The 12,702-nt window shown below is 31.2% G+C and overlaps 1 protein-coding gene across 3 annotated transcripts in view; it reads right to left on the bottom strand.

Annotated features, from left to right (window-relative positions):
• LOC122522245 overlaps window positions 1-12,702 on the bottom strand; it is a 63,430-nt gene that overhangs the window by 27,697 nt on the left and 23,031 nt on the right. For 2 of the 3 annotated variants that reach the window (XM_043643136.1, XM_043643135.1), the window contains exon 2: window positions 209-300. In XM_043643136.1, the coding sequence (XP_043499071.1) occupies window positions 209-300 (92 nt within the window). Of the gene's footprint in view, window positions 1-208; window positions 301-12,702 lie in introns of those variants that run through there. The other variant, XM_043643138.1, reaches the window with a different exon arrangement.

Here is a 12,702-nt window from a genome sequence, read left to right on the forward strand (position 1 = left end):
ATCTGATAATAGAATATAATTATTTATAGAGAGTGAGAGAGAGAGAGAGAGAGAGAAAGATATGAATAAAAATTGTAAGTGCAAATTCCGATTTTTATATATAATTATTATACATAAAAATATATTTTTGTAGAAAATATATAATTTTTAGTTTATATATATTTTGGTAATTATTAATAAGAAATAAAACAAATCAATATTTTCTTACGTTCTCTTTGGTCGACGATATTTGTCTCTTCGTCCTACCATGGTAAACTCGTGGCTTAATAATTGTGTGTCTGCTGAACTCCGGAGAAGGTCCTATATCAGAAAAAATAATTCATTAAATAATCAGAATAATAATCAAAAACAAAAATTATTTCACATTTATCAAAGATTTCTATAATTACATAATTTTTTTACTATTTAAACTATTACTCGAATATCAAACGCTAATCATTTTTTAATAGAAAAATCATAACAAATAATAATAAAGTTATATAATTAATTTGATAATCATCAAGAAGTCGAATTAGTGATCTATTGTTAATCGATCACATAAATTTCTAGTAATTATTTCTCTTAATGCTATATAATTATAAATCAGGGAAAAAAATAAATATAAATACATATATTAATACTAATATAAATGAATATTAATTTATTATTATGCATAAGAATAACTTTGTTACATATTATTTCAACAATTTTCTCAAACAATTGAAATACTACTACTAATAATAATAATAATAAAGTATAATAAATAATATTAATAATAATTTTATATAATAGTATGGTAGTTATATTTGTTGTATAATGTTATATTTCGTGAAAGTGCATAGGTGTATAACCAAGTCCATTTACTAGGCCATAAATATCTATCTACCTATATAATATTATGATAATTATTTCGTTAAAAATAATTTCGTAAATTATAAATTTTGTATATTATTTAGATATTTTGGAGATATAATATTAGATTAGAATTACGAGGAGCAACAATGAACTAGGTCGCTTAAAAAGCTTTGATTGGTTCTTTGGTACGAGTTCGTTTATAAATTCGAGTGTACTTCCTCGCATGAACGAGACGAACAAAATATAGTACGATGTTCCTGCGCACTGTACGACGTTTTTATAGCAAATAAGATTGACGTCAACGTTCGAGAAGAGAAAAAAATAGAAGATTATAGTGAAAAACTTGATATATGTGTATACATTCGTCGCGCCGGAAAGAAGGAGTCATTGACCATGGTACAAAATGAGAGAAGGACGAATTATAATTAAGGATAATTATTTGAAGTGAATTTAAATACACGTCTGAAAATACCCAGACACATTTTATGGTATATATGCAGTTAAGTATTTATCCTTTCGTTATGGTTTTTTTTCTCTTTTATAAAGGAATAATTCGTGAACCTGGTTATTTTCCAAAAATTATCATACTTTACGACTACATGCATGCATGGTTAATTTAATCTCGTGAATACAATTTTTTTTATTTATTTTTAGTTACTTCGGTAATAATGATTACAAATACAATAATTGGTTATAAAAGAAATAGACTTGGAAATTTCTACTTTAGTCTGACTTTTCTTTTCCTACTTAGGGTTATTTTAACAACGGATTTGTCTATTTTACGTTGTTAATGTTCCTTACTGAACATGAGCTATCCTGTATATCAAATTCAGATATTAATTGGGTTAAGTTATGCAGGAAAATTTTTTTATTATAATGCTTTTAACAAATTTGAAATATGACCAGAACAAAATTTTTTATTTAATTATACGACATATTAAAATCGATTAACTTTAAAATATTCTTTCGTTCGAATTCTTACTTACTTATTATTCCTCGTCTTCTTTTTCACTTTTAACAGCGAGTTTCAATTTCTAACTCGATCTTTAATTCATGGGTTTAATCGAAATTGCTGGGGAGTGACTAATATCGTCGGTTACGATGGGTAATGATGAGCGATCTGTTACACGAATAATAAAATAGACAAAGATATAAGAGAGAGAGAGAGAGAGAGAGAAATGAGACTTTTATATATGGTACTTTCTATTTACTAACAAGGAAAAATCACGAGCATGGAAATATTAAAAAAAAAAATGAAGAAAATTCGTGAATATATGGAAAATGTTTTCACGAGAAAAGTCTATTTTCTTTTTCATGGTTTCTCGTTTAAATAATTTCCTTGTGTTATTTACTGTAGATATAATGTATATAAGTATACAATGATGCCCTAATTTTTTTTCCGCAAAAATTTCCCATTACAAAGTTATAATATTTGATCAAATAAATTTGAATTTGTTTCTGAATGAAAATAAAATGAAACCAGTGACCATCGTATATGCAATTTTTGATGCTTAGCATATTCTTGTTCCAACATTCAACATGCGACCCTCTTAACATACGACTATTTGGTCTGCAAACGCACCGGATGTTCTCGCCTTCCGTCCTCCGAATATTCGAATACATTATGCACTAGTCGTCGTATGTGTTCTGGGTAAATATCCTACGTAATGCAGTCACCGTTTCTACGGTTTCCATTAAATTTAAATAATCTTTGAATTTGTCTCCTATGCGATTGTGAACTATTACATACTCTCGTGTGCTTCTGAACACAATGAAGTTCGTTTTAGTCGATCACAAAAAAAAACAATCAAAGAGAAAGAAGTTATCTCGTTTCCACTTCAATTACGTCATTCGATTATTCTCATCCATATTCCATAAAACGTAATAAAGATTAACTCGATTGATTTTTTTCCCATTGAAATTTAAAACTGAATAACAAAATCAAAGGTCTATTCAATTCTTATCGTAGCAACTACACTCGGTGGTAATCACCGAAGCAATATCCTCGTCTAATAATTTATGTGAAACATTTGGCAGCCATTTTGTCAAACGTTCCGGATGCATTCGCATCGTATAACTTTGAGTCATTAATGGTTATATGCTAAGCACCCTTTAAGAGTTACTCTTAAAGATATTTAGAAATTTAACTTTCTTAGCTTCAAATCATAACTACTTATCATATTTAATGTCAAAGAATAAACGGAATAGAAACAGATAACTTACTTCTCATTCTAAATTCTGACAAAATCGGCATGTATAATTTCCTGTATAAACGTATCTTCGAAACTTCAATTAAATTCTCAACACGCGTGGGTATCCTCAGAAGATAAAATTGTCTTATCAAAACTAAAACAATTTCGAATGTTAGTCAGCAAAGATATAGTGTCCAATTAATAATCGCTTTCACTCGTTTTAATATGATTCTTTTTTTTTTATTTAATAGTTGATTACTCAATTAGAAATATTCTAAAAACAAGATATTTTTGCAAATACGAATTTGTCTAAACATAAATTTCTTATCAAGATACTCAAACACGAAGACAATAGATAAATACAATAATGATAGAAACAACGGGACTTCCGGTTTTCTTTTCTTTGGACCACCTTACTTTGTATGACGTCAGACTGTAGCCAGAACGTGCTAGGAAATCTCAATCTATGTGTCGCATTAGATGTACGATGATTACATTGAAATAATTCTAATGGATATTTTTTCTTGGAAAAACGGAAGTCGCTGAAGGAGACAATGGTTTCTTCTCGTAGAAAAAGAAAACAAAATCTTTTGCTTTTATTCAATTAACCGCTTGGATTATTATAAAATAAACTTATAATAATTAACATTTTTTTTACTTCTCGGTATAAATAATTAAGTGTCGATATTTAATTGTATTTTGCGAATACGATATTATCTACTTGTTTAAAATTGAAAAATGTCAACCCAAACAAACACCAGCCGTTGTCTTTCTCCTTTCTCAGAGAAATTGCACCCCAATTTCGCGTACAAAAAAAATAATTCAAACGAGACCAAACGTTTGCTTGTAAAAAAAAAAAGAAAAGAGAAGAAAAATGTACAACTTTCTAAAAAATAAAAATAGAATAAAAGTGTTAATGGAAAACGTGTGATTGAATAAAGTTTCACGCCCAACGACGTAAGTGAAATCGTTCGACGAGTCGATTAAAAACGACGAAGCACAGCGAAAGCTTAGGATCGTGTACATTAGCGCCGGTCAATTAGGCCACCGTGTTGATTCGGTCTAACTAACGGAGAGACAGACGCATGTGCAAAGGCGGATCTGCCTTTCGTCTTCCCATGCCATGTTCTCATTTCACATGTGCACCAAACGAGACGTATACCCAGTCCCAACGAATGAATACCTCACCTCACCCCACCTCGAACCGATCGAGTCCCTTCCTCCGCAATTCCCCGCTTAACCTCTCACTCTTTCTCTCTCTCTCTCTCTCTCTCTATCTATCTCTGCATTCGCAGCAACGGAACATAACGGCCAAAAAGGTCGTTGCTCGGTTGCGATTAAACTCCCGCTTCACGGTGGTGGCCCTTGATTCTCTAAAGTTTTAAAGACCAAGAGTGGGATAAATTGCGAGTAAAAAAGACCAACTAAAAAAATGGACCAATTCGCGAGGACCCTGAGAACTTTTCTTCTTTCTTCGTATACAAATGAAACTTTCTTTTTGCACAAAAGTTAAATCCAACAATTTAGTTAACAACATTGTCCGTAGTTTCAACTGCCATTTGTTATTTTTCCAATTGGTAATACTTCGTTTTTCTTTTTTGTTAGTTGAAAGATTCAATCGGATATCAAAGTTTAAAAGAAAAAATAGAGAATTAAATAATGAACGAGAGAAATACTGTTTCATGATAACCCTGAGAATAGTTCCCCCATTATAATAAATCTTTCCTTTTCATTAAAATGAAATTTCAATGTGAGATGCACAAACCTGAGAATTGGATATTAAGAGCAGGTTGCAATGTTAATTATCATTTGTTATTCCCCGAATCATCCGGTTTGGCAGTATACATTTTGACTATTCGAAAAGTTTCAACGTTCGACTAGGTCCTAAAAATACAACTGGTCTTAAAAAACGTTGACAATCAAATGGAAATAAATTCCAAGACGTTCCAGCTTTTGGCACAGTTGCCACTAGACTTAACGTGCCACTTACAGCGGGATTCGAATTAATTGCAACGTCATTGAACGCAAGTGTATTTAGTGAATGGTCCAATCAGGGGTCCGTTTCTACACTGCTTTGCCGATCCCAGTTCGAGCTCGTTAGTCAATTAAACTTCATAATTAGAGCATCTACGACAACGACGACATATAACTCACACAGTTACGTACAATAAACGTTACACGCTAATGCTTGCAACGATAACACGGACAAAGAAAGATCAAGACGCAAAGAGGAGAGATATTATACTTGTCTCATTTCTCTCTGTTCTAACTTCATGTTTTCTTGGTAGGAATATACCACCAACAATAACTAACAACTACTACTACTAACGAATCGATGTTGCGTTAGTACGTACGCGATTAAACGTAATCAAGATTTATAGGTTTCTTTGAAAAGGTCAAGCAGAAGCGTGCAACTGTAACTGCTACACAAACTACAATCATTTATGGGGCAAACAGTGAAAGTACGATGCAGTTTGACTTATTATTTGGCTAAAAATAAGCTGCATCAAATTGTAAGTGCTGATATATACATACATATATATATATATATATATATAAGGAATAACATTGAATTATTACAGAAATAATAATATATACCTACTTTGGTGATTCATTTACAGCTTGTACACTTCTAGTCTATTTATTTAGCTAAATAAAGTGGATGACGACAACGGAAGAAGAAAAATTGTCTTGCCGAGTTCTTTTAAAGCACGTTCGTCAGAAGAACGTGACTTACAATTAACATCAAACTCATTATCGCATTACCCAGTTACACTTAACGTTAATATATTTAGTTTCATTTCTTTCTTTCTTTTTATTTTATAAGAATTGTACTATGAGTTGAGAAACTTTGTATAAAATAAAAATCCATCGAATCGTCGAATCCATATAGCGTTAAATTAATTTTCTCTATCATTATGATGATTGTTAAGGTTTCTATGTTATTTGAACCAATTATATCTGTAAATGTAAAAACTTCGCACCTATGTGATTAGTACTAATGAAGACGCTTTACCATATCGAGGGGAATGCCCTCGATGAGATTAAATCCACGACGGCTTCGCCAATCGGATATCATACGATCGCCTTGCGTTTCCACCGCACGCGGTATTTCCGCAGGATACGTTTCGACCGCATTTATCGGATTAACTCGCACTCGACCGTTAGCAAGATCAATGCAAGCGTAAAATCGATTTATCCGAGCGAAGGTGATTCTATCTAACGTTTGAGCCTTCTCAACCTCTTCTCTCACCCCCTCACCCTCAACCTCACCCTCTCAACCCACTCTCACCTTCTCACCCAGCCCATCTATCTCTATCTCTATTTCTATCTCCTTTTCTTCTTTACTACCATTTTTCCTTTTCTTTCTCATCCAACACCAATACCAACACACGCTAAAACTCTTTGCACGCTCTTCAAAAAGATCCGAGATTTCACTCATGAACGAAGATAGAAAAAAAAAAAGAAAATAAAAGAACTAGGAAAAGAGGGTTGTGCCAGAAACATTTATGTACGTTTCGATCATGTTACTACTTTTCTAAGGATTCAGCCCTCATAGTCAGAGTCATTTAATCAACTAAAGTACTTCGGACTTTTTTATATCAAGAACTCTTCGTTCCTTTCAAGTATTTTTAGTATATACTCTTCCTTTCATTCAACTGCGTATAAACCTTTTACTTTTTTTTAATCAGCGCGTGAATATATATTTTTGCATTTTTAATTTAATGTTACTAGTAACAATTTCGTCGATTTTTAATCGTTTTGTGTTTAACAGGTTATTTTATTTCTTTTAAATAGGTATGCAAATTTATTTATTTCAATAATACCTTATAATAGTCGAATGAAATAATTCTTTTGTAATTTTATTTTAAATAATACGTGTTTATATTTGTTTGACACCTTTCCGATAAGCTGTATTTAACTAAATGTCATTATCATGCTTGGGTACCGAAAACAGTATACGTGGCGGGGAAGGTGTTAATTAATTCATTTAATTATCAACAAATATGCACATACAACTTATATATCTTCATTGTATTCACAAATATTGAAAGAGATCTATAAGTTGAAATATTTGTAATAAAAGAAACTTATTGAAAAAAATAATTAAAATTAAAAAAGAGAAATTAAGAATAGTAATAGAATACAGAAAGGAAATGCAATTCCTTTCTTTAATGTCGTCTCGAACGCGTCTAATTAAACACGAGTTCAAGTTCGTCAGTTTCTCTTGGGTTAATGAACGTTAAGTGGTGGTTTTGCGCTAAGTCTTGGGATACGTGTCAGCAAAACTAACGCAGTTTTCGTCCGATATTTTTTTTATATGCTCTTCCTATTTCTTTCTTTTTCCTTTTTCTTCATTTTTTTCCATTCCTACCTACCTTATCTTTATCCTGTTTGTTTAACTTTTTATCGTATCTAAAATCCCATAGGAAAAATTCTTCGTGCATTTCATTCTTTTAAAACCACAATTTTTTTTCTGATTCATATTTCTCCTTCGCTCAATCTTATCTTTCTTCCTATTACGTCGTAATTTTTCTTTCTTTCCTCTTTTTCTCTTTTTTTCTCAAAATTTATTCAAAAATGTCAGAGAGAGAGAAAAAAGAGAATTTATTAAAGTTTTAATATTTGTAATTTTTATGTCAGCCGTACAGAAGGAGAATCAATTTAACTCCACTTTTGGAATTATTTCAAATCTTAATAACGAAACGTTCGATTGATTCGGAGCTTTTTATATAATTTATTTATTTATTTATTTAATAATATTTTATTGACCCTAGAGCCTAGGCTCCCTAAAGGCCATTAATTACAGTATAGTACAATGTAATGTATAGATAAAACAAAACGGAAATGAAAATTATGTAATTATTATTAAACTTATCATTATATTAGTAGTACGCAAGTAGTAGATAAAAGTAAAAGAAATAGTAAATAATAATAAGTATAATGGTTCTTATAATAGTAGTATAGTAGTTTGGTTCAAAGCCTAAACCTATGGTAATTAAATCTCTTAATAATCTTGGATTAAAATTCTATTCACACCAATAATAAAATATGCTTTAATAATAATAATAAGTCTCAAATTAATGCCCATAAAGAAAAAAAAGAACCAAATAAACAAAAATAAGAAATTTGTAAAAAAGAAATATCCATGTTCTTATAAATTAATAAAACAAACATCATCTCTGTTCCCCTATTCAATTGAGTGTTATCTAGAGCACCACACGAGTAATATTAAATTGTCGTTCGTTTTTCACATTGGCATCCACGTGGCCTAGAAGCACGAGGAAACGCACAGAGAATTGCAGAGGATATGAATAGAAACGACCGAAGATGCGTTAAGAGAGCTTGCAGGGAGCTTTCCAAGTCGTCTCCCTCTCGTCGCGAAGCTTACAATTCGCAGCGAAATGCTTACAAGCGAATTCAACTTCTTCCGTTGTTTAAACAACGCTAACGAACACCAACAAAACGATCCTCTCGTCTTGAGTGTTACCATTCTACGATCGATTCTACCCTGGAATTTACTTTCTAATTGTAAGATCGTTCAAATAATTCATTCTGAAGGAACTTATGTAATATTAAAAAAGAAAAATAACAAGATTTTCAATTAAACTTTCGAAAAACAAAATCAATATTTGAGAAATTTACTTTTTTTTTCAACCACATTATCAATAATTAGTCTACTTACAATTTCACAAGTTCTACAGATATTATTATTATTTATGTGTTAATTAAAACATTGTATTCTTATTTAATAAGAAAAGAAAATGACAATTATTTATACCTTCGAATAAAAGTAATATTTTTAAAGTCTTTTTTCTGTCCCCAATTTAAAGTTCTGTATTTTGATATAATTAAATCTGTTTAAATAAACCTATAAGTAACGTTATGATATTTGATATTAACAATAATTCTGAATAAACAATATTAATATTTTTTACAAAAAATTTCAATATTACTTAATGAATAAATCAATAAAAATAATTTGGAAAAAGAATTAACAAATAGTACGAGTATACTAGATTAAATTAACATTTGAAAAAACACTACAACAAATCAAACAAATTTTCTTTACAATCCTCGCTTATATTTATTAACTTGATATGTAAAAATATTTTTAATAAATACAAATAGCAATTTGCCAAGAAAAAAAGAAAAAAAGAAAAAACCCTTAAAGCCATAAACAATTACAAAAAAAAATCTGACCAAAGTATTATCAGTTAAATGTTGTCATTTTCTTCTTCTACGAGTACCCTTATGTGTTCGGAACGTGTAGTAGCGTCAACGGGGCGATGACACACGCCCAATATAAAGTATTCGAGTGTGTGAGTGTGTAAAAGCTCGCGTGTGCGTGCTGCACGCGAGTAGCACGAGTAAACTCGTCCTACTCGTGCAGATAAGCGCGCGTGCGCACGTGGAAACGTGTTACACTTCGTTAGAACTTGAAGGACTAGCATATACTGACATGAGAGAAAGAGAGAGAGAGAGAGAGAAAAAGAACGAGAAAAAGAGAAAGAGATAAAAGAAAAAGGGAGAGATAGAAAGAGAGAGAAAGAGAAATATAGGGTCTCCCTTTTTACTCCATCTACTACAATTTGGGATCCTGACCGCTCAGAAAGTTGTGTGTATCGATCTGCTAAAAAGTTACCCAGGAAACGAGGGAGTACTTTCTTTCTTTCTTCCTTTCTCTTTATTTCTCTTTCTCTCTCTTTCCTTCTTTTCTCCCTTTTCATCCACCTCTCACTCTCTTACATTCGCTCAATTTCAAAACGAACATAACTTGCTATAGATTTCATCGATTCGTTGAAAAGCTCTTGGCTTTCTTCGAGAATTGAAAATAGTTATTGTAGAAGGAAAGTATAGAGTTTTTTTATATCGTAATATTTAAGTTTAAAAGGTTTTTGAATAATATTCGATTGGACAATGAGAACTAGAATTCTTAATTGTTTTTTATATAATTTGTTATGTTATGCAAAGATATGAAAAATTGGAATTCTTTAAAAATAATTAACAAGATTGAAGTTAAATTGTATGCAAAATCTTGCATACAAGATACTATTGGTCACTTAAACTTTTCCCACGGATCATAGAATGATCCAGGGGTCACGGGTTCGTGGATTATACTAAATGAAAATATTCACATTCTATTTGCTGTCAAGATTTCCATTTCTTTTCACATTAGTTTAAAAGTGTAAGTTAACCATGTTCTTTATCAACGTGAGGTTATCGCATCAGCCAAGTTCTGGTTCACATATTTATCTGATATAATTTTCAATAGTTGTCTGAATCTAACCAAAAGAGACAAAGACAGAGATAAATAGTTAGAGGAGAACAACGTGAATTTATCTGAGAATTCAACGAAACTTAATCTAAACGTAAGCTCGAAATAGTTCACGGTGTTTCCAGTTGTTAGTCTTATCCTTTCGAGAATTATTGTCTCTAGGGATTTCTCCTTGATCATTGTGACATTTAAACATTTTCAAGCGGTTATGCGAAATGTCCCAAAGGGGATTACTGTTGGTATCGATCTATGTTGCTCATTAGGTTGTACCCTAAAAATAAATCATTTTGTCTATTAAACGAAAGTCCTTTAATCTTGTTAACCTAAGCTTTATTATAGATGAAACGTGTCTTTGTCTTTGGAACTATCTTTCTTTAGAAATACGATTCTATAAATTTGAGTATTTTTTCTGATTGATTGAGATAAATATCGTTAGGATATTTATTTCTGTAGTTCAAAATTTATTTTAAATTCTAATATTATTTATGGGATAATCTAATATTTGAAAAAAAAGACCATTACTAAAGAAAGGTTCGCCATTACTGTTTTTCCTTTCTTAATAAAAAAAAACGTTCCTCAGCCATTTTCGTGCAATAATAATAATAATAATAATAATAATAATAATAATAATAATAATAATAATAACAATAACGGCACATAATGTAGATATTTGAATACATATTTAATTGGATTTAATTTTATGATTTTTTTTTTATGAAAATATCAATGCAGGTGCAAGAACGTTTTCAAAATATCAATGAATTAAGTTTTGCCTTCCTGTTGCGTTCTTTCATCAGATAGGTACTCGACTTCCGTCGTTCCGGCTTCCTCTTTTCTCGAAATTCATTTGCAGACACAGTCACAGCCGAGCTCCCTCGTCTTATAAATAATTTACCATGTGATTCATCGGTGAGGAGAGCACGCTGCTCCTTGGCGCCCACGTGGATAATAATCATAGAATACGTTGGATGAATGAACATCTTTTCTCAAGGAACTCATTATATGTATGTCTTTAGTATTCTCTAACTTTACTTTAAAAAAAACTCAAGATCTATATACAGAAAGTCTGAGGTTTTTCTAACCAAGCAGTGTCAATGTATTCCATGCACAAAAATAAGACAATAACGTAGATCATTTTGAATATTTATTCAAAAATTTCGATATAAATTTATCACTAAAAAACATAAAGTAATTAACATATTAAAACAATTATAAAAAAAAATGCATACCCTCAAAAGACTTCGCAATGATAACATTTATAACTCTTAAACTGACAAATGTTCATATCATTTTTTATTTTTCCCAGTCAGTCGATTACATTAATTTGATGTTTATTCTTTAAGCTTATAATCTAGAGACCAAAAAAATAGCAAGTAAAAATTGATCTCATAACGTAAGATATTTTTAAATTAAATATTATATAAATATAAAGAAACTGAAACTAAGGCTATTTATAATATTTATAATAGTTATGAATAAAAATTTATCATTTACATACAAAATAATTAAAAACGAATAGAAAAAAATCATTAGAAATGATTATGATATTCCAAGTATGTGTAGTAAAGTACCACACCCAAGGAAACCATCTAGAACATGTATGCAGTGTTCTTCCGAAGCTTAGGTGCCGTTCGAAAACCGGTATCGATAACTTTTAAACCATAAAAGTAACGCATAGACTTAAGCGACATAGGACAAGGGGCAGCCAGTCACGTAGAAGAAGCCATGTTTATGCTTGACATCGGCCTTCTTATCTTTCTTATTCTCTCTTTCTTTCTTCTGTTTTTTTTCCAGGTTCAAAATAGACGACACATTGTAGCTACGATATCAGTTGAAAATGTTTAATAAAGGTAAGTGTATATTACGATACTTGAGAAGGTGAGTTCTTTCGTGGAAACAGCAAGTTACCTTCTAACACACACACACACACACACACACACACACACACACACACACACACACACACACACACACACACACACACATGCACACAGACAAGAGAATAATAACGTAATCGTTGACAACTTAGTGTTCGCGTGACTCCACAAAATACGAAGCCCCTTTTTGCATGTCAGGGCGCCACAGAGACACGCTCGATAAAAGCGTCTACAAACGTCAATGACCAGTACTATACCATAGAAAGCAAAGAGCATCGAACCAATACGTGTGGCACGTGTAATACCAGATCAGTGGATTTTAACACTGTTCGTATATTTCAGGGTCACAGCATTGGGAATCACTTTTAGTTGGTAGCTTTTGGTTGGACAATTAAACCCGTAACCCGTTTTACCTTTTACCCTATCACTCAACTGTAATTTACTGTTCAAATTTATACATGTAAATATAATACATATTAATGACCAAACTTATACGTACGTGTTGTGCGAGTGTGTGGGT

The sequence above is a fragment of the Polistes fuscatus genome, unplaced genomic scaffold (genome assembly GCF_010416935.1).
Source record: "Polistes fuscatus isolate 324 unplaced genomic scaffold, CU_Pfus_HIC Scaffold5, whole genome shotgun sequence".
Taxonomy (NCBI): domain Eukaryota; kingdom Metazoa; phylum Arthropoda; class Insecta; order Hymenoptera; family Vespidae; genus Polistes; species Polistes fuscatus.